The sequence below is a fragment of the Manis pentadactyla genome, chromosome 12, assembly GCF_030020395.1.
Source record: "Manis pentadactyla isolate mManPen7 chromosome 12, mManPen7.hap1, whole genome shotgun sequence".
Taxonomy (NCBI): domain Eukaryota; kingdom Metazoa; phylum Chordata; class Mammalia; order Pholidota; family Manidae; genus Manis; species Manis pentadactyla.
The window spans coordinates 11,116,155-11,137,998 of NC_080030.1; the positions used below are offsets into that span (position 1 = coordinate 11,116,155).

General features: G+C 55.2%; 3 protein-coding genes across 12 annotated transcripts; 2 read left to right on the forward strand and 1 right to left on the reverse strand.

Annotated features, from left to right (window-relative positions):
• The first annotated feature begins 3,994 nt into the window (after positions 1-3,994).
• On the forward strand, positions 3,995-5,736 carry NR2C2AP (nuclear receptor 2C2 associated protein). Its single transcript, XM_036895606.2, has 6 exons — positions 3,995-4,125; positions 4,157-4,578; positions 4,731-4,821; positions 5,015-5,120; positions 5,196-5,263; positions 5,516-5,736. The coding sequence occupies exons 2-6, from the start codon at positions 4,541-4,543 to the stop codon at positions 5,630-5,632; spliced, it is 420 nt and encodes a 139-aa protein (XP_036751501.2). The 5' UTR covers positions 3,995-4,125; positions 4,157-4,540; the 3' UTR covers positions 5,633-5,736.
• Positions 5,685-11,496, reverse strand: RFXANK (regulatory factor X associated ankyrin containing protein). 5 transcript variants are annotated; one of them, XM_036895595.2, is made up of 10 exons: positions 11,350-11,494; positions 10,539-10,619; positions 9,874-10,064; positions 8,603-8,686; positions 8,413-8,478; positions 8,041-8,141; positions 7,758-7,883; positions 7,318-7,384; positions 6,845-6,925; positions 5,685-5,910 (listed from the first exon to the last, which is right to left on the reverse strand). In XM_036895595.2, the coding sequence occupies exons 1-10, from the start codon at positions 11,385-11,387 to the stop codon at positions 5,840-5,842; spliced, it is 906 nt and encodes a 301-aa protein (XP_036751490.1). In that variant the 5' UTR covers positions 11,388-11,494; the 3' UTR covers positions 5,685-5,839. The 5 variants fall into 5 exon arrangements, with proteins under 5 accessions (XP_036751490.1, XP_036751489.1, XP_036751491.1 ...); XM_036895594.2 differs by having other exon boundaries at positions 8,603-8,683; positions 9,823-10,064; XM_036895596.2 differs by having other exon boundaries at positions 8,603-8,683; positions 11,350-11,493.
• On the forward strand, positions 11,443-21,421 carry BORCS8 (BLOC-1 related complex subunit 8). Of its 6 annotated transcripts, none has more exons than XM_036895601.2 (7): positions 11,527-11,596; positions 11,809-11,901; positions 14,010-14,122; positions 14,596-14,660; positions 17,194-17,304; positions 18,671-18,746; positions 19,083-19,312. In XM_036895601.2, exons 1-6 carry the CDS (start codon positions 11,560-11,562, stop codon positions 18,702-18,704), a joined length of 453 nt encoding a protein of 150 aa, XP_036751496.1. In that variant the 5' UTR covers positions 11,527-11,559; the 3' UTR covers positions 18,705-18,746; positions 19,083-19,312. The 6 variants fall into 6 exon arrangements, with proteins under 6 accessions (XP_036751500.1, XP_057345964.1, XP_036751496.1 ...); XM_036895602.2 differs by having other exon boundaries at positions 19,087-19,312; XM_036895600.2 differs by lacking the exon at positions 19,083-19,312 and adding an exon at positions 20,569-21,421 and having other exon boundaries at positions 11,528-11,596.
• Positions 21,422-21,844: the final 423 nt, after the last annotated feature.

The window sequence follows — 21,844 nt, forward strand, 5'->3', positions numbered from 1 at the left end:
TGCACAATAATGTGAATATAATTAATGCCACTGCATTGGGTACTTTAAAATGTTCTATGTTCTATGTATACTACCACAATGAGAAATGGAAATGAGGAGGACAAAAGCTTAAAGAGGTCAGGTCCTTCCACCAACTTCCTTCTCACAATCTTGGTCGTGGTTTCTTGGTGCTGAGAAGGGGCTGTACTGAGCCAAGGGTCAGTGCCCTCTGCACTGGGTCTGCATCTGTGTGTGTGTGTCTCTGAGGGTGGGTATTAGTTTGGTGGGGGGGACATATAAACAGGGGACAAGGTGGTATTGGCAAGATTACCAAAGAGTGGGTGGAAATGAGTGAAGGATGAGGCAACACCCCAGAGAAGCAGGATCACTGTATGTGTCATTGTCTCCTGCGTGGGGACCAAGCCTGGTCCAGGGGGAGATGAATGGTGTCCCCTGGGGCTGAAGTGACCCCCTGAGGAGCTGTGCTTACTGTTCAGCTCCTTGTCACAGAGGAGGGACGGTCAGGGATCACACTGATGGGAGTATCTGCAGGCATGGGGGTGGTGGTGACAGCATCACAGCAGGGGGGGATGGGGTCTAGGTGTGGTTGTGGGACATGCGTGGGAGCTGAGCATCTTGGCTTCCTCAAGTCCAGGGTTCAAAACCCCTCTCTGTGGCTCCTAATTGAGTGACCAAAGGCCAGCCATTTCGTCTTCCTATACCTCAGTTTCACCTTCTAAAACAGGGATAATTACAGGTCTCCACCTTACAGGGTTGCTGGCAAATGAAATGGGAAGCTGGGGGCTGCTCACATGCCATTGCCCATTTTCTGGCTGGGGAAACTGAAGCTCAAGGGGACGGGATCACCTGCTTCAGGTTGTACAGTGTGGGCGGGGGCCAAGTGGGAGCCCAGGTTTGGGGCCTAAGAGCCAAGCTGACCTTTACCCCTGACTCCCCTCTATCTTTCTACACTCCGTCCTCTCAGTCCCTGGTCCCCTGGCTGGTGCCAGGGCTGAACTTAAAGGTGCTGGCCTGGGGCCCGGGGGTGGGATGTTGCCGGGGGCTTGAATGAGGCAGCCTTGCCTGGGAATCTGCTGGGCTCAAAGAGCTATTTATAGGCCCGCACTGGGATTGGGCCAGCTGCCCCAACCAGCCCCCAGCGCCTGCTCTGTCCCCCAACACTGGGGCCTGGGCCAGGGGCTGCAGCAAGTTGGGGGAGGGGGTAGAGGAGGGGGCTAGAGAGCTAGAGCAGGAGTAGGGGGGCTGGACCCTCCAGGAGAACCCGGTCTCACGGGCTGACAAAGCACCTCTCAACATAACCAAGGTGACACACAGCCAGGGCACATGCAACCACTCTCACAGCCGTCACACACAACATCACAACGACCACAGACACACAGTCACATCCCAGACACACTTTGACAGCACAGGCGGCTCATATATAACCAATGCAGCAAGGCACATGTAAGTCACACACACCTCACCTGGCCACACGCAAGTCAAGCCTGCTCCCAGCTGTGAGGCGGCTGCACCTGGAATCCCTCCATGCTCACACCCACTGCTGCTCGCACCCACACCTTAGCCTTCCTGCAGCCACAAACAGCCCACATTTGTCCCACGTTGTTCACACCCAACCACATCTACAGCCCTGGATGGGCACCTTCACTTGGCACTATGTCTCCAACCAGGATATATACGGTCCTTGGACCACCCTGATAACGTACTATTCATGCTTACCATTCACCATGCCCCCTCATGGCCCAGTGTTCCGAGCTCACCTCAGTCCCTTTATGCCTGGTCACCCTCTCCCATTGCCACCTCCGGTTACCCAGGCTCCCAGGCTCGCCTGCTGCCGGGACCGACAAGTCCAGTTGGCACCAGGTGAGCATCCGTCTAGTCTGAGCCAGGCCCTGCCAGATCCAGGCAGACTCTGCAGGATAAATCAGACCCAGGCTGCCCCAAAGGGGGCTGCCAGCTCCCCACAGACTCTCCAGGCTGGGGCTTTGGGGTAACCATCATGCTTATTCCCTAAGGGAAAACTGAGGCTCAAAGCTATATGAGGGCCTTCGTCTGCCCCACTCCTGGACGACAAACTCATGGGAAGTGGGACCTGTTTTCTCCCACGGGCAGGGCTGCTTCTCCAGAGAGTCCCCACTGACCCATACTTGCTGTGTGACCAGCAAATTCTTGACCCTCTCTGAGCCTTCCTCTCCTGACAAAGCAAAACTCAGCCCAGTGCAGGCAACTCCAGAATCAGACTGGGGTTTGGATCCTGGTCCCCCTGGGTGACCTGAGCCCAATGTGCCTCAGTTTCCCTCAGCAAATCAGAGCTGCAACTCCTGACTCCTCTAGAAGCTCCCTCTTCCCCATCTCCTGGGTGCAGTGGGGAGGGAGTGCCAGACTAGTCTCTCCCCACTCAGCCAAATGAATGGGCCACTTTTGGCTGTTCTGCTGGGAGCTTAGAGCTGCTAATTCCCTGGAGAAACAGGAGGCTCTTTCATACCCAGGCGCCAGTGGGGTGAGGAGGCGGGGAAAGGGTATGGAGCTGGCCTTGTCCCAGTGGGCAAGGTGGCTCCATGCCAAGACCAGGAGTGGCATGAGGGATTCTGGGGCTATGCCTGTCTTCTCTGGGGGACCTTATCAGAGTAGCTGCAACATGGAGATGACACAGAAGGTTTAGGAGCCAATGGGTGGAGACAAAACGTGGCTTCAAGTCAAACACAGGATGGGCTGTCAACAAAGGTCAGCCACTGTTGTTATGAGTCTATATGAAGAGTCCCGTGAATTCTCCACATACCTATAAATAGAATCCCCTCTACTTCACAGATGAGGAAACTGAGGCCAAGAGAGGTCAACATGCTTGCCCAGTATCACAAAACCAGTGAGTGGCCCAATCAGTATTTGAAACGGATGTGGCCCTGCGTGGGTGTGGGTGTGTGTCCATACTCCTCCTAACTTCCTCTGGGGGTGGGGAGGTGTTTTTTGCCACCCCCAGCCCTGGCTCTGAAACCGGCAAGCCAGGTCTGGATGGCAGCAGGCCATGAATTTTTGCAGGAAGTCCTGGCAGACAGGGGCTGATGGGGCAGCGCTTCCGCTGGTGTCCCAGTTTCCCAGCCAGCCCCCTTCCAGGAGTGGGCTTAGGCAGATGCTAGTGGGATGCCAGGAGGACTATTTCCCCAGCCCTTGAAGAAGGGGGCTGGATCCCAGGCCATTCAGCTAAAGCCAGGAACTGCGGCCTCCTGCCAGTGGTTGATCTGTCTCAGAACTTTCCATTCCTGAAGATGGCATAGTGTCCCGCCTTTTCTCAAACACCTTCCCCAGACTGCTCCAGGCCCAGCAGGATCTGGCTCCATATATTTTATTCAAATTCATGTTCTTTTACCCAACCAGGCCTTTACTTATGCTGTTCTCTCTGCTTGAATACCACCTGCCCCAGATTTTTATCTCTGGTGAATTCCTACACTCATTAAAGTGCAGGCAAAATATTCCCTCCCAAGAAGTATCCCTCCAGGTAGAGCCGCTGCTCTGCCAGTCCTGCCTGTCTCTCCCTCTGGCTCAGCCCTGGCCCCAGTCCCCAGAATCACCCACACAGGACTGGGCAGTAACAGTGGCAAGAGTTTAGTGAATCAGGGAACCAAATCTTTTAGCCTGGTATCTGAGGCTTTGTACAATCTGGTTTGGCAAACTCCTGTTCATCCTTCAAAACCCACATCACATACACTATCCTCCAAGAAGTCTGTCCCAGGCAACATTCACTGAGAGGGCAGATTTGGAGGCCAGGTCTCCCGTGTCCCAGGCAGGACAGGACTCCTTGCACTCGCAACATGAAGGCCTCTTCCTCAACTCCTCCTTGGCCTCTGAGAGGCAGTGAGGTGCAGGGGTTCCCAGGCTGCATAAACAGTTAAGGAATGGATTTGGCAGACTTTCCCAAGTAGTAAGACATCATTATAAGAAGACTCTCAGACTTCAAAAACAGTGCTTTATACCGGCGGGCACCAAATGTCAAATCAACGCCCCACGCGCATTCAGCCCAAATTGCTTTAGAGGGCAGCCTTCCTCCGGCTCCAAAGGAAATGCAGTCCCTGGATACGTGCCCTTTAAGAGGCGGACACGGAGGGGCGGGGCTCAAACCAAAACCCCGCCCGGGTAGAGAGGGCTGCGGGGGCGGGTGCCTGAGTCACCCTGCGCATGCGCACTGGCCACGCGGTTCCGGGTTCGGCTTTGGGTTCCCCAAGTCTTTCGCAGATAACTTGAGGTTCGGAGAGGGAGCGACCGCCCCCGATACCTACCTATTGTTTCCCTTTCCTGGACCCACTGTGAAAGGCCTGGCGTCGGACCGTTGGCAGTTTCCCCGAAGTCCCCAATTTACAACCAAGGGGACTGATCGAGGAGACATTTAGGACTGGAGCGGGCGCGGCAAGGATGGGTCTGGTCCTGTAGTGCAGGTGAGGACGTGCAGACTCAGAGCGTGGACGGGTTCGCGCCGCTGTGGCTCTGTTGGCGCCGGGATTCGAACCGAGGGTGCGCCCAGCTCAGCTCTGCGAGGCCTTGTAGAGGCGAGATGACCCACTCTTTGGTTTGTGGGGAAACAGTGACCAGGTGAGAGCCGGGGAAACGGTGTGTGGGGGGGAGTAGGTGGGCGTGACCCTTGGCCTGGGGTTGAGCCCCTCGTGGACGGAGCTGGGGGGAAGCCGGTGGTGAGGAGCGAACGGCCTCAGCCCCGCCCCTCACCGGGATTTTGGTACCTCCAGGGTGAGTTCGGTGCTGAATCGCAACACCCGGCAGTTTGGAAAGAAGCACATGTTCGACCAGGACGAGGAGACGTGCTGGAACTCGGACCAAGTGAGGCACCTTCTCCTGGGCCCTCCGCCCCTCATGACTCAGATTCAGGGGCCCAGGCTTTTTTGAGAACTTCGGGACGCTCTGGCTGGGCACGGGGAGGGAACGTGCGCAGTGTCCCCCCTCTCCAACTCGGCTGCGCAGCAGGGCTCTGAGCCCTGAGTGACAGTGGTCTTGTGTCCCCGTCTGCTTCCAGGGCTCCTCGCAGTGGGTGATCCTCGAGTTTCCCCAGCGTATCTGTGTTTCACAGCTACAGATCCAGTTCCAGGGGGGCTTCTCCAGTCGCCGGGGCCACCTGGAAGGTACTGGAAGGCCTTGGAAGGTGGGGGCTTGGGGAGTGCATGTCAGCCTAACAGTCTGTCCCTCCCTGGCTGCAGGTTCCCAGGGGAAGGAGGCGCTCACTAAGATTGTGGACTTCTACCCTGAGGACAACAACTCACTTCAGATATCCTGCTGGCCTCTGGGGTAGGGAGGTCTGTCTCTGAAAGCTGTCGGCCCTGGCATGTGACCTTGCATAAGTGGCCTCCAGGCCTCTGCTGGCTTCATTTGTAAAATAGGCTGATGATGACCCGTTCTGGGCAAGAGCTTTGGAGGGGCCCTTATTACACCGGGTTGCCTAGCACACTGATGGTGTCTAAACTGGGGCTGGCAGGTGGGAAATGATGAGCCCCCATTTACCTTGACTGCCTGTGCTTACACCTTCCCTGTGCCAGCTGCCAAGGTGGACCGGCTGAGAGTGACATTTGAGGATGCCACTGACTTTTTTGGCCGCATGGTCATCTACCATCTGCGGGTGCTGGGGGAGAAGGCGTAAGGCTACGGGAGGCTGCCTTCTCCAAGAAGCCTTGGGGAAGCATAGCAACGTGTTCAAGTTCTGCACAGAAGGTTTATTGGTTCCTCTTAGGAAGGGCCCCCTCCCACCGTCTGTCCAGGAGCTGCCTTTGAAGCCAGTTCTGGGTTCCCCCAGCTCTGGGTCAACCAAGTTTGTTCCCTGAGTGTCTGAGTCCCTGGCAGGTGGCCTTCACTCAGGATCAGTGGGCACCAGGTTGCTCTGGAAAAGCTTGAGGATGTGGTTCTCGATCACCTGTTGCACTGAAAACAGGATAGGGACAAGGTGGGCCATGAACGGAGTGGAGGCTGCGGAGACATGGGCCCACAGTGTGCGAGCTGGGGTGTGCTACCCTGAGAACTGCCCCCTCCCCGTGGGATGAACAGAGGCGTCCCAGCCCTGGCACCTGGGTGGAGGACCCACTTCCTACGTGGGGACGTCCAGATCCTTCCCGAGCACAGCTGGGAAGGCCGAGGCCCCCATCTCAGGAACCTCAACTTACCCTGTTTGTAAAAATGCATTTCTAGAGACTTTGCAGAATCATAAAAATCTTTCTTACCCAACAAAATTGGCAAATTGTGATTTTTATGAAAGATGGGAGGAGATGTGGGAAATGATTTCTGTTCGAAATGTAGTAAAACTCTAAGGAGGGGAGATTTCTCAAGCTCTCAAACCCCCCAGGGCCCCAGGCTGTTGGATCTGTTAGGATCTCCCCACTTTGTGAAGGGAGACATGCGGAAAACCAGGGCCTGCCTATCGGCCCTGCTCACACGCACCTCCACCAGGGAGAGGGTTGGCCTCCGAGGCCCTGTGCATGTGGCCTGGCCCCCTCCTTGGCGTCTGAGTCCTGCCAGGCCTCTGAAGGTGCTATTCCTCCAGCCTGGGTCCCTCCCCACCCTCCACCCCCACCATCCATACTTGGGCTAGGCCAGGGCTACCTTTGAGCCTCTCAGTACCTGTGCATCCCCTGGTGTGGCCCCAGTCATGGAAAAATATTGGCCTCCTGTCTCCAGTACATGGGGAGCCCCGAGAAGTGGGCTTAGCACAAGCCCAGGCCAGGTATACAGTGGCACTTGGTGTTTGCTAAAGTGAATACTCTAGCTGTCAGTATCTGACATCCCAGAGGGTTGTCCATGTACCCCTCTGTGGTCACCCTGCCTATACACCCTGTCAGTGCCCCATAGGTCTCAGGCAAACCTTTCCGGTATCCCAGGGCCACAGCAAGGTCCATTGGGGTGTAGCCAGAATCGGCCTCAGTGGTGAGATCAGCTCCTCGGGCTGCAAAGCAGAGCAGGTGCTGCAGTAGGGGGGCTTTGCTTGGGGGCTGGGGGTTCAAAATGGGGCACAGGGACTTGGGAGGTCCAGTGATCCCTCCATGACAGAGATACAGGTCTGCCAATTGATTGTGTGGCTTTGGACGAGAGCCTGAGCTCTCCGAAGAATGTGGTCAATAGAGTCTCCCCATCTGGGGGTCCCTAAGGCATACAGAGTATTCAACCAGGATGACCAGACCCGTCCTGTCCTCCCGCCTCCTGACCCCAAGTCAATCCTCTGGAGAATGCAGGAGTGGCCACCCAAGCAGAACTTGGACTCCTTCCTGACCCTCGGGATTCCTGGGGGGCCAAGTGGAACTCCGGGGCCCCAAGAGCCAGCCTCTACCCTAAACTCACCTAGCAAGGCCTCGACGCACTTCACGTGGTTCCCACGCACAGCATACAGCAGTGGTGTCCCTCCATTCTGTAAGAGGCAGGGGCAACCAACACTCTGTCTTCTGGATTCTCACAACACCAGTCTCTCCAGTTTAGTGTGGTTCCTCCCCTGCTTGTCACCTGCCCACCTAGCTCCTCCTATGTATCTCAGCTTAGTTACCTCTTCTTTCCCGAAGCCTTTCCTTACTGCCCTCGCTACCCAGCCTGCCTCTGGGTTCTTGAAGCTGTCTGTGCGCCTGCCATCACAGCATTATTCATTGTATCTTAGCTGACTGTTTATATGTCAGCTTCCCCTACCCAAACACTAGGAGCTCTGGGGGGCTCAGGGATGGCTCTGTCTTGTGTTTTCAGCACCCAGGGCAGGCTTCTGAGGTGCCCCAGCCCAGCGAGCGGTGCCTCACCCAGTCATAGATGTTGATGTCCACATCACGCTCAAGCAGTAGCCCCACGATGTCCGTGTAGCCACCTGTGCTGGCCAGTGACAAGGCGCTCTCCCGCTCCTTCGCCAGGATGTGGGGGTCGGCACCCTACAGGGAGTAGAGGCAGAGGTAATGGGAGGGGAAGGGGAAGCCCCAAGGGGCCCCCATGGCATCACCATCTTACGGACACAGCACGAGCAGGCTCGGCCGAGACCCTGGCCTGCCCTCGAGTCCCTGGCCAGCCCCCAGCTGGGGTAGGACGTACCCACTCGAGCAAGAAGCGGACAGTCTCAATCTCCCCGAAGGCAGAGGCCCAGATGAGGGGGGTGAAGCCATGCTCATCCGGCTTGTTGATGAGGTTGTCGCCTGGCAGGAACGGGGTGGTACCACTGGGATGCACCCCTGCCCTCTCTCCCCAAGGCTGCAGGAGCAGGGGCGGGGTGGGCAGCTAGGGTAGGGTGTCGGGGGAAGGGAAGCACACAGTGGACTCCACACCCGTGAGTAAGCTCCAACACATGTGGAGTCAGCAACTGAGAGGGGTAGAGGCAGTAGTAACGGGAGCGGTGGGGGAAGCACCCAGTGGTCCTGTCGGCACCCAGTGCACACGCCAGCAGGGGTCAGATGGGCAGGGGCATACCTTTCCTCAGATGCTCCTTCAGCTGGCTCAGCTCCCCCTGGGCTGCAAGCTGGTGGATGGACAAGGCTAGGGGCCAGAGAGACACAGTCCTCACCTCTGTGCCTCCATTTACCCCTTGTCCAAAGTTGCCCCTCTCAGCCCCTGCCACCCCACTACCCCTCCTGCCCTTGGGGACCGGGGACCCACTCACAGTCCAGGGTGGCTGGCAGGGCCGAGACCTCATTTCCCCGCTGCCGGTTGGTGAGGGTTGTGGAGTGCTTCAGGGAACTGCCTGCTGGAACAGAGGGGAAGGGCCTCAGCTTCCTCTTGGGGTATGTCTCTGTGGCTGCAGGCGGTTGGAGCCACCAGACAGTGCCTGACTCCACTGACTCCAGGGGCTCACTCTGCCCTCCTGGACACCCAGGTGCACCTTCTCCTCTGTACCTTGCAGTGTTCCAGGAAAACGAGACAAAGTCTCTGACCTCAAGAGGCCCGTGGACAGGCTGGGGAGTCAGACAAAAACAGAGAAAGAGAATGAAAGCTCAAATTCAAGTAAATTTTCAGGAGAAATGAAATGCAGGTAAAGGAGGAAGAGGGGAAGGAGGGAGGTGTGTCCATTTTGGATAAGGTGGTTAGGGGAGACCCACTCCAAGAAGGTGACCCTGACTGAGAGCTGGGCCAGCTGAAGAAACCAGTCCTGGGAAGAGGGCTTCACAAAGGGGGAAGAGAAGGGATGAAGCTCTGGGAGGACTGAATCAGACATATTCAAGCACTCCAGGCAAAAGAAATCCTTGGGTCTTCGATAAGTTCAACACAGAATAAGCATCTACCCCAGACCTGAAATCAGGTATTAAGACAAAAACCTGTGTGCAGGTATTCAGAGTAGCACCGCTCACAATTACCAGAAGGCACACTACCCACTGTCCCTCAGCGGATGAGTGGATAAACACAGTGGGGTCCATCCTTACGGTGGACTACGGGGCCATGAAAAGGAATGAAGCCCTGATTCATGGTACCATGTGGATAAACCCTGAAAATATCAATGTTGAGTGAGAGAAGCCAGACATAAAAGGCCACATAATGTATGATTCCATTTCCATGAAGACTCCCCAACAGGCACATCCACAGAGACAGAAGCAGATCAGCGGCTGCCAGGGGCTGGGGAGGAGGCAGGGAGCGACTGCTCATGGGGACGGGGTCTGCTTTTTGGGTGATGGGAATGTTCTAGAGCTGTAGACAGATGGGGGTTACACATCATTGTGAATGAGTACTGCCACTGAACTGTATGAAATTCTGATTAAAAGGGTAACTTTAATGTTATGTGGATTTTACCAGAATACAAGAAAATAAAAACAAGCAATCCCTCTCTGGATAGAGAGAGAACATCCTAGGTAGTGGACATAAAGACAGAGGTCCCATCTTGGGCCTGACATTCCATCGTCCTTGCATCCCCAAGGACGGAGTTCGGGGGAAAAATCCTACCCTGAGGTGAGGAGGAGCCAGCATTTGGTTCAGGAGTCTCAGGCTCTAGGGTGCAGGGGAAGATACTGAGCACCACGGTGTCTGAGCCATCGGTGGCCTCATCCCCGGGCTCTTCAGGGTCCCCAAATTCTGGGGTGAACATTTGCTGGGCCAGGCTGAGGTCCTCTGCAGGCTGGATGGGCTCCATGGGGCTGGTGGATGCGTCAAAAGGGCAGAAATGACAATAACGATCAATAATTCTTATTAAGTAGGCACCGACTGCATACCTGGCCTTGCACAGTGAGGGTGGGAAAACTCTGGCTCAGTCGGTTCATTAAAACCAGAAACCAACTGCTTTCTGCCCACCCCCAGGACACATATAACATGCACTGCTTTTTAAAAGGCCTGGGCTCTGAGGTCAGATTACCTGGTTTGAAAAACTGGAGCACATGACTTAACTTCTCTGAGCCTCAGTATCCTTATTAATAAAATGGGGAAATGAAGTCTATAAAGAAATCATGTTTGTAAATAGCTGAGCAGGGAGCCTGATACACGGACAGAGCTTAATAAACGTTTGCTGTGGTTATTTTTTGAGAGTGGTCTTCTGAATTAGAGAGAGCTCAACAAAGATGTGACTGGCCCCATCCCACCCACCCTCCCCAAACCGGCCCAGGAGATCCACTCACCTCCAAAGAGCCTCCTCTGTCACCCCACGCCGGAAGCCCGCGTCCCCCAAAACTTGGCGGCCCAATTCACAAACTTTTTTCCTACAATTGATGTATGGGAGAGCAAGCTGGAGCCAGGACTGTCAGCACTCTGGCTGCTTCCGCCCGGACAGACAGCAACTTGATACGCGACCGATACCCCTACCCAAGAGGTCCCCAACTGCGCCTGCGCACCTCCGCCCCACAAAAGTGCAGAGAGGCCAGAGCTGTAGGAGGTGCTCCTGGCCCTTTAAGGTTTGGGGGAGGGGCGTGGTTTCCGCTGAGGCCCAAGCACCGCAGTTACGCTTGCGTGTTTGTGTCCCCGCAGCTGGGGAGGAAACCCCGCAGGTTCAGGAGCGATGGGCGGAGCTTCAGCGATCTCTGAGGATTTCAAGTTGACCCTCTTCCCTCACTCCCAGCTCCACCCACAGGCCTTTCCAGAGGGAGCCAATAGGCCAAATTCAGCGGATGGAGGGGCTTCCTCCAATCACAGGGCGGGGTGGGGTTGGGGGGGCTGACGGGGCTTCCTAAATTTAAAGGGGCGCCACCATTACCGCCCCCGTCCATAACAATGCCTCTTCTGTTGCTCTAGGGGTTTAGGGGCAAGGGCGGGGATTTGATGGCAGCACGAGGGTACAAAGAGGCCGTTTATACAGCCCAAGTGGGCAGTGTGTAGAGCATTCCCCCATTTCGCCTGCTCCTGGAAAATGGGGCTCTAGAAGCGATGCGCCCCTGTCCCTCCCCCACCTAGGTGTCCCTCTTTGAGCTTCAGGGGTTCTCCGTCCCTCCTCACCCGCCTCCCGGTGTGCTTCCTTCCTCACTCTCGCTCATGGCCAGTCTCTCACGGCCCCTCTCGTCAGAGTGGACGGAGGACTGGGGAGGGTAGGCCACTGATACCAGAACTGGAGCAGTTCGGTGTCCAGTTTCTCAGGGGAAGGTTTAGGTGGAGGGCCCCCACCTGCGGACTTCCGGTTCCGGTCCGCGGAATTGGGCTGAGGTCGCTATGGAGGAACCGGAGATGCAGCTCAAGGGGAAGAAAGGTGGTGCGGGACCCCGGGGTGATTGAGGGGCCGGGAGCTCGCGGAGAGGCGACCCGACAGAGGGCGGGAGGGGGCAAGGCGCGGAGGGAGCATGTGGGGGCAGTGATCTAACTGCCATAGAATCCCCACTTGGCCGCTGACTAGCTTTGAAACCTAAAAAGTCTCCATGCCTCTGTTTTGTCATCTGTGAAATGGGGTCATTCCCCCCATAGGATTGCTGTGGATTTCAAGGACCTGGTACTGGAAGAACGCCTGGGGTGTGGCAATCATGCGTATTGTGGCCTTGTTTATGTTTACGCTTTGGGGTACGTTTACATTGGCAGCAAGTAATTGTAACTCACATAGTTACAAATCACAAAATGCCAGTTTTTAAACCATAAAGTTTTATTTATTTATTTATTTATTTGGGTTCACTAAGGAGTTTGCGCTTTATTCTTTTTTGTTGTTGTTGTCATTAATATAAAATGACATGAGCAACATTGTGGTTACTAGATTCCCCCCATTATCAAGTCCCCCCCACATACCCCATTGCAGTCACTGTCCTTCAGCGTAGTAAGATGCTGTAGAGCCACTACTTGTCTTCTCTGTGCTATACTGCCTTCCCAAACCATAAAGTTTTATTAACACAGTTATTTCTAGTTAGTATTTAAAAGGCACAAGTACTCTTAGTTCCACCTCCTTGGTAACAACACTGAGGTGTAAGCTATTACTATGCTCATTTTCAAAATGAGGAGGCTTAAGAGAGTAAGAGGACATACAATTTGGAGGTGTTGGGTTGCGTGCTGCCCCACTGAGGGCGTGGCTGTGACATACCAACACTGGACAGACTAGTGCACAGCCTCCCTTGACTCCCAGACACACCAGGGTCCCCCCTTTTGCCAACCACACTGCACTGGGCAATAGCATTGGGTCCATCTCGGTAGCAGACCTCGAGGTGAGTACTGTTATCATTCCATTTACAGATGAGGACATTTTTTTCCTGTAAATATGTAACCTAATAAAGAATGAGAACTTAAATGTAAGAGAAATGAGCAAGGTGCTGAGGTCGAGAATGAGGTGGAAGGGATATCTGATTAGGCTTGGTGAGCAGGGAAGGCCTTGCCCAGGAGGTGGAGCTGAGAGATGGAGAGATGCCACAGTGGGGAAGGGCGTGTCCATGGCGGGAACAACAGCTGCGAAGGCTCTGAGACGGCGAAGTGTTCAGAGCTGTGCTGCAGCCTAGTAGCTACTGTTCACAGTATTACAGGTATTTCAGTTAAAATTAGGTGAAATTAAAAATTCAGTTTCTGAGTCACATTAGCTACATTTCAAGTGCCCAGTAGCCACATGTGGCTAGTGGCTGCAATGTGGGACAGTACAGATTACAAACCTTTCATCATCTCAGAAAGTTCTCTTGGACAGTACTGGGAGTGTTCAAAGAATAGCCAGGAGGCAATTGTGCCTGGGGCAGAGGGCGAGGAGGGCAGGGAGGTCCACAGCAGGAAGGACACACGGGGGCTTTATGGGCCATGTTAAGGGAGGCAGAGTCTATTCTCTGGCTGATGGGAACTGTGGAAGGTTTTCAAGTAAGGGAGGGACATACCTGATACATTCATTTTGAGCTCATGGTATCTGTTGTATGGAGATTGGACTGTTGGCATGAGGGAAAGCAAGGAGACCAGGGAGAAGCTGAATCTGGCATCCAGGTGGAAGGTGGCCATGTTTGGTCAGTGTAGTGGTAAAAATGGGTGAGGTTCGGGCTTTGTTTTGCGGCAGAGCCAGCAGGACCTGCTCGTAGATGGGAGTGCGTAGATGGGACCTGCTGGCTGGGAATGCCCCTGGGATGAGGATGTATGTGTAACTGACTTGCCAGGAGAACCTCACAGGGGTGGGGGTAACAGGACAGGGCTGGGGAGGAGGCTGAGCAAGGAGTGACCTTTGGTGAAATCCTGCAGAGGGAGGGGGTTTCAGGGGGATTAGTTAGGCCTCCGAGTTGTCCCAACACATGATATGGGACTTGGGCTTTCAAACCCTTGGATGGTCAGTCTCAGCCAAGGGTCGTCTGGGCACATTAACTCCCAGGCAGTTTTGGGTCCAGTAACTGGTGGGAATCCGAAGAGGAAGAATCTTAGATTCCTGCATGGGGGTAAAGGAATGTGAGGGGATGTGAGCAGGCAGCAGCAGTGTCTGCTGCAAGTGGGCTTGGGAGGGGAGAGATCAGGAGGCCACTGGACATATTCTGTGACCTTCCACCCATCATCCAGGCCACAGGGGACCCAGCTGCTGGGGGGCAGGGGGCACTCCTTGCTGGTCTGGCAGAGCTCATGAGCGGTCAGGAGTCTGAAGCTTTGGCTCTCTGCGTCCACACCCCCTCTTACTCTCCCTTGTTCTGCCATCCCTCACCCCTACTCTGGACTGTTGATCCTGGACCCAGTCACAGACAAGTTCACCGAGAGCGTCTATGTCCTGGCCAATGAGCCTTCTGTGGCCCTGTACCGGCTGCAGGAGCATGTGCGCCGCTCTCTGCCTGAGCTGGCCCAGCATAAGGTGAGCCCCAGCCACCCCCGTCACCCGACCTGCCCACAGTCCACACCTTGTGAGCTGGGGCCTGCCATGTGGAGCAGAGGCTGTAGGAGTGGGAGTCCAGGCTGGGGCACCAGTGAGGAGGCATGTGGTCATGGAGCCAGGTTGGGGCTGTGGGTGGACAGATCTAGGGAAGATTTGGAAGAAGGGGACAAGCAAGGTCTGCGTGAGTCATGACCTGCATGATGAGAAGGAGGCAGCATGTGAGGACCTGAGGGAAGGGTGTGCCAGGCAGAGATGCCAGCCTGGGCAAAGGCTGCAAGGCATGGTAGCTGTGTGTTCACAGAAAACCTGGGCTGGTGAGGCAGGGGAGTTGCAGGGGCTGGAGGGCACTGGTGTCTGCCGTCATGGTGATCGGAGATGAGGTGCTCCATCCCAGAGAGCTGGGAGGACGGAGGAGGCAACCCCCACTGCTGACAGCATCCCCACCTCCACAGGCCGACATGCAGCGGTGGGAGGAGCAGAGCCAAGGAGCCATTTACACGGTGGAATACGCCTGCAGGTGAGCACGTGACCTCCCCATTGCCAGGGCCGCACCTCTGCCCCAGGGTGCCTCCTGTATTCAGGAGCATCTCAGCTGTCCCGTGAGCCCTGCCCTGCCAAACATATCTGAGTGGAGGCATGTGGGTCTCGACTCACCTGTCCACAAGATGGGCTCCAGCCCAGGCCTGCGCTTCTACCGTTTGCCTGGGCCCTGTTTTTCTTGGGCAGGCTTCTTCCCATTGCTGAGCTCCTCCCCTTCTGTCACAGAAGGGGGCCATAAGGATTTAGGGACATGGGCCTGCGCCTTGAGGGGCCAGTGTTCCCCCCACCCCCAAGCCAGGACCATAGACTGGCTGGCAGGGTGGACGGCAGCTGGCACAAAGGCCGAAGCACAAAAGGGCTATTTACTTTCAAGTTTTTATTTCTTTCCATTTTATTTTATTGTGGTAAGATACACAGAACATAAAATGTATCATCTTGACCATTTTTAAGTGTACAGTTCAGTGATACCAAACACATTTATAATGCTGTGCAGTCATCCCCACCATCCATCTCCAAAATTCACTCATCTTGTAAAAGTGAAAGTCTGTCTCTTAAACAATGACTCCCCATGGCTGTGCACCGCCCTGGGTGCCCCCCGCATCTACTTTCTCTGTATCTGACTCCTCTAGGGGCCTCCTGTAAGTGGAACCATACAGTGCTTGCCCTTTTGTGTCGTCTGTCTGATTTCACTCAGCATGATGTCCTCAAGGTTCATGGGTACAGCAGCAGGTGACAGAATGTCCTTCCTTTTTAAGGCTGAATAGTATTCCCTTGCAAGGATGGGCCACATTTTATTTCCCCATCATCTGTTGATGGACACTTGGGTTGCTTCATGTTTTAGCTACTGTAACTAATGCTGCTGTGAACATGGGTATACCATTTACTGTTGTTGTTTTTTTTAGCTTTGTCTAAATCTCCAGATTTGTTTTTCCCCCAAGGAAAGATGTGCCTGCGTGAAGAGCAGTGGTTGGTGTTTCTTTGGCAGCCTGGCCTCTGCCACTTCTATGTTTCTAGCCTGTATTTCACTCCCTGGCTTGTTCCCTTTGCCTCATAAGTTTGGTGACTATTTAGAGGTACCATTGGCCCCTGACAAGGGCTGTGAGTTATTTTGGTGGAATTCGGATGGGCACAGCTTGCCTGTTGCTGTTGCATAGATGAAGGTTCCTTGACAGAAAGTCCTGCTGCTGGAGGCACCGAGCTGAGTGTCCTGCCATCAGCAGCCTTGATCCCTCCACTGGGACAAGGGGCCACCTGGACGGATGGCATCTTCCTGAGGATGGTGGCTGCAGACATCTCCTTAGCTCAAGAAAAAGTAGAAAAGGGGTTTTTCTTTTGGCTGCCAAGCAGCTCCTGGGCAGCCGTGAGCTCCTCAGCAAGGCCACGGTAAAGGAAGAACGTGTCAAAGTCTGTACGTTCTCCCGGCTCCTCTAGCGGCACTATCCCAGGGCAGGGCCCCACGCTGCAGGTGGTTGTTCACACATATTTGAAAGCATTAAAATGCAATAAAACATTCAGCTTCTCCATCTCACTAGCCACATTTCAAGTGCTTACTAACCTTCTCAGTGGATAAAGAACATGTCCATCATGTTCCAGAAGGATCCCCTGGACCATGCTCACAAGACAGAGGGCCAGTGTGGTCTGAGCTCTGAGCACCTCTTTTTAGGGAGATGTGATTTTTTTCTAATGCAAAGGATCACGTTTTCTTTATAGACATGAAAGAACACTTATCTTTGAATTGTTCAAAATGCTTTATTTAGATAGGTAGTCTTAATGGTGTAAAATGGAAAGGTAGTAAAACGGGGTAAACTATTCAACAGGGAGCTTGTTTTCAAGGTGGGCAGGCGCTCAGAAGGCCAACTGCGTTGGGTAGCGTTGGGATGAGCGCGTCAGCGGAGCCAGTGAGGACCTACACCCCCTGTCCCCTCACCCCGCACTTTGATCTCGCCCTTTGCAAGCAGGTCTCTGGCTGATAATGAACGGGAGGGACTTGTTTGTCTTCAATAGAAGGACTTTAAAATGATATTTTTGTTTTACTTCTGTTTGTCATTGTGTAGGCGACTTTCTGGCCTTAGCAGGGACCAAAAAAAGCAGCTTGGTGAATATTTCCCTGTAGTGCCCTTGGAAGGAACGTGTTCATTAGACATTCATCGCCGCGGCACCCCCAGCAGAGCTAGGCGCGGCCGTGCCCTCACGTCAGCGCGGAGGGGTTCTGGTTCCGCCCGAGCTCGCCTCCTGGGCTGCTCGCGTCCAGCTGATACTTCCTTTGGAGGCAGGAATAGGTGATATAGGGGGAAAGCGAGATACTTGGGAGGGGGATGGGAAGGTTGCAGCCATCCCGCGCTTTGTCACGTGGATGACATCGAGGCCTGGCGTGGAAATCTGAACACTAAGCCCTCAGGGAGGCCGCGGGAGGCCCGAGGAGTGCCGGCCCCGCCCTGAGCTCTGGTCGGGGAGATGCAGCCCATTGGCAGGGCAGGGCGGCGCCGACGGGGTCCCTCCTCCCCTTTCAGCGCCGTGAAGAACCTCGTCGACAGCAGCGTCTACTTCCGCAGCGTGGAGGGTCTCCTCAAACAGGCCATCAGCATCCGGGACCACATGCACGCTGCAGCCCAGGGCCACAGGTAGTTCCCGGGACCGCCCGCCCCTGCTGCCCGGAGCCTCCTCGCTGTAAGGACCTCCGCCGCCCAGCCAGGAACTGCTGCTTCTCTCTGTTACACAACTCCCACTCCTCATCCCGCGGCGGCCGGTGGCTTCCTTTCTTCCTTTGGCATCTGTAGCGGGAGAGCTCATTCCCTTGGCACCTGGGCCCTTAGCTGTTCCGTGTGCCTGGCTCTGGGCCGGGTGCTGAGTTCACAGTGGTGATCGACACAGGTGTGCTCGTGTTGTCACAGGGAGACACACAGTGACCAGGTAAACATGGAGCAGAGAGCATTTCAGATATGTGCAAAGGAAGAAGAGGGATGGGGGGGCCTCTCTGAGCAGGTGGTAGAGGTGTGAGCAGAGGCCTGGATGACAGGCAGGTGGAGGAGACCCAGGGAGGGTGTTCTGGGCGGGCCAGTGGTGAGGGTGAGGGCCCTGGGGTTTTGGAGGCAGGTGTGATTGGAGCAGGTAAGCGAGGGCTGTCAGCAAGGTGGGCAGGGGCCTGTCAGACAGCAGGGAGGGCACCCGGAGTTGAAGGAGGCTTTGAACCGAGCACCAGACAGCCTAAAAATGGAAAGCGCTTACAGCCCTTGCACACCGCGGAGAGGTTTTTGGAGAAGTAGCTGTTTTTGTTTTCGTTTCCATTGTAAGTTAATAAACACACATTTGAACACACACACGCTATAAGCTGTAATTCTACCTTGAGATGTGTTCAGCTTTCTCTGTTTGGGGCATGCCTGTTCCCCACCAGGGATATAGAAAGGGAAAAAAAAATCTGTGTGCTGTTTCTGAGAATTAAGAAATGAGAACTGTCAAAAATGAAAAAGCCCTGCAAATATGTAAGAATGAATCTATGGCAGTCTTTTCTCTGAAGTAGCACAACAAAGGTTTATCTGGATTCATTTGAGTTAAACTGTCTGGCTTTGGCTGTTCTGCTGCAGGTCGGTGACAGCCAATGGGACTAGAGGTCCCTGCATGAAGTGTCTTACACAGCACCCTGAACACAGTAGGCCTCATAAAACCATAGCTTCTACTTTCAACTCATGGTTTCCCCTGCTTTCAAACGCTCTGCTTGTGTCTGCTGTTGCAAAAACACAATGTGCTTCTGAAAGACACTAGTAGCAGCTTGAGGTACTGCGCCTCTTTGCAAGCCCTGTGGGTCTGAAACACCCAGTTCTGCACAAGTCCCAGCCATGACCTCTGAGGAGGGTGGCTGGCCCCAGTTTTACAGAGGATGCCCTGAAGGCTGAGGCCACGGATCTGAGGGAGCCAGGGGGCAACCTGAACCTGCACTCCAGCTTAGCCGAGTGAGTAGGCCTCATGGACTCTGCACGTGTTTTGTTCTAGCCCCGAAGAGCCACCCCCACCCTCCTCTGCCTGATCCCGGAAGAGACCTGCAGGTGCTTTGGTTCCTCCGAGCCAGGTCAGTGCCGAGCGGGGCCTTGAGCCTTCCTGTGCTCCATGCTCAGAGCTAGCCCACCCTCTGTTCCCAAGAAGGGCCTGCTTGTCTAACCACTCAGGCTGCCTCCCAGGGTTTGCAGGATAGTTTTATCACTGGGTGGCTTCAGGGTGGGGAGGCCTGTACCCCTGCTGCTCAGGCCATCTCCCTCATGTTCTCTCTGCCATCTTCCTGCCCCTCATCCAGGCCTCAGGCCCTGTCCCAATCCCAAGGACATCCCCCACAGGACAGAGGGGAGCCCACCTTTGCCCTATCCTGCCTCGTGTTAGCTACTTGCTTTATCCACACACATTTTCTTAGGCAGAGCCCCGCACAGCGGATGCCCACCACCTCTGGACTCCATGCTGCACCGCTGACCTGCTGTGTGACCCTGAGCAAGTCCCTCCTGCTCTGGTCTCTGCTTTTCCCTTCTGTCAGAGTGGGTCATCAGGTGGCAGAGGGCGCTGCTGCATACAGTGATGTGTGTTGTAACTGTCAGCTACTGCTGCGTGACAAAGTGTCCCAAACTTCGAGGCTTACACCACCAGTCATTTCTCTGCTCATAATTCTGCGATTTGGGTGGGGTCAGCTAGGGGCCATTCATGTGGCATTTGTTGAAGCTTGATGGGCCAGATAGCCAGAGGTAGCCTCACTTACACATCTGGTCCTTGATGGGTGGTGTCAGTGATGGCAGGTCTGGTTCTTGCCAATAGGTCATCCCGGGCTCCTGGTGCCTGGCACCAAGAGGGTGGCCCCAGTGTACATGTGCTCATCGGCCTTTGCTTGCCTCACATTTATGAATGCCCCACTGATGAAGGCCAGTCTTGTGGCCAGGCCCAGGACCAGATATGAGAGGCCTGCTGGGAGGAATGTGTGACCATGTGAGGAGAGCATGGTGCCAGGAAAGGCCTGATGGACTGCTAGTCTGTGCCCAGGCAGGGCAGGCCCTGGCGGATCCAGGATGCCCGAGGGACTTGCCAAGCTCAGGGAGCCCCCTGCCCGTGTGCCAGGTGCTGTGCTGTGCTGGTGCTCTGTGCATTGGAGGCTGTCTCAGGGCTGGGGAGGCTGGAGTGCTGATGGGGTCCCCACAGCCCCTAAAATAACAGCCCCCAGAGCCAAGAGGCAGTGGAATTCGTAAACATGCAGTCAGCACTTGCTGAGCACCTGCTGTGTGCCAGGCTTGGCTCTTGGCCTGGGTGGTGAGGAATGGCACAGGCCACGGGATGGCCTGGGGGACACTGGGAGGGCCTGGAGCAAAAGGTCCGCCGAGAGGGCTCCCCCACCTACCCCATCCCCTCACCGCACCCTGGCCCTTCATACACTCACACCGTAAGGACCCTGCCCTGCCACCCTCCCACAGCCCACATCAGCTGCTGTCCCTCCACCGCTGCGCCCCGTCAGAACAAAACTCTCCACGGCTCCTCCCGAGCCCTCTCTGTTCCTCCCCACAGTTAGCTACCACCCCTGTCCTCAGAGTCTTCCACCCCACACTTCCCCGGAGCTGCTGTCCCTGGGGTTTCACAGGACCAAGTCACAGCCTTCCCCGGCCTGTGACCTCACCTGCCTCTCCAGTCCAGGGCCCTACACAGCCCCATTTTACAGAAAAGGAACCAGGCACAGAGACTGGAGACAGGGTCACTGTCCTTGACCATGAGTTCAGGAGTCACACCCCCAGCCTCCAGCTCCATTTCACCTCTTTCCCCAGGCCCCCCTGGGCTCCTGCCTCAGGCACTGCCTCATCGGGGCTACCCCACAACCCTGGAGGCCTCTCAGGCCTTGTCCTAATCCTTACCTCTTGCCCCCGCAGCCCAACTGAAGCTGCCCTTGGACACAACCTGCGGCACCTTGCAGGGACTGAAGATTGAGCAAGTGTGGCCCGTGGGTTCATTCTGCTCCTACCCAGAGCATCTGGGCCCTGCCATGAATGTCCCAAGACAAGGCTTTGCTGTCCCTGGACTACTGATCACCCCCACAGGCCAAGGACACAGTTACAGTCACAGCTCCTTAGACCAAAGACTGCCAGCATGTTAATCCTGATTAATCACCCACCGTGTGCCTAGCACTGCTGGGGGCTTCGCAAGGGTCATCTTTTTATCCTTAGCCTGTAAAGCAGGTGTCATCCCCAAATACAAATGGGGAAAAGTTCAAAAGGTGGTATGACTTGTGCAAGGTCACACAGCAGACCCTGGTTTGGTCCCAGCCCTGCCTCTGACATGCTCTGTGACATGGGCCTGGAGCTGACCTTCTCTGGGCCTCTCCCTTTCTCCATCTGGATAAGAAAGGCTGGAGTGGACCCTCTCTACAGGCTGAGGGGGATATCTGTGTACATGCCTGTGTAGCCTGCATTCTGCTTTAAGCAGAAATGCCCACCTCAGGCTCAGGCTCAGGCCATTTGGAGGAGCCACCTTCAGTACGAGGGGTAGAAGTGGGATCCTGGCCTGGCCAATCAGAGACCTCATCTCCCAGGTCACAGCGATTGGTTCGAGGTAACCATGTGACCCAAAGAGAGGTCTTACCCAGGGATTTTGCTGTAAGCGTGGGAAAGGTACTTGTCTTCCCACCAGGGTTGTTGAGCTGGATAGGTAGAGAGACCTGAGAACATTGTGTGGGACCCTGGATCCAGCTGTACCTGACACTAGAAAATTTCGATTCTTCGGTTTCATGAGTCCCTAAACTACGGTCATTTGCTAAAACGGCTTTTAGTTCATTTTAGCTGACTGCAGAGGAGCGCACACTGACCGCTATGAATTGCAAGCAATGGAAGCCTACAGTTCGTACACCTCCAGGGCCAGCTGTGTGTCAATGCAAAATGTATCAGAAAGATCAGAATGGAGATGTTCGGGGGCATAGTGAGGGAAGGTCCCAGGCCCACTGCTCTGGGAGGATCCCCCACACCTCCCTTGGTGCTGTGGGCTGTTGGCAAGGGCCAAGGGCACCCTAGTGGGGAGAGAGGGTGTGCTGCGGTTTCAGGGCTGTGGAGGGGCCTGAGGGTCTGGGAGGAGTCAAGAGACACAGCTGTCAGAGAAGGACTGCCTGCCACCTCCAGGGAATGGGGACTAACTAGCCCTCTCCCTTTCTAGGGC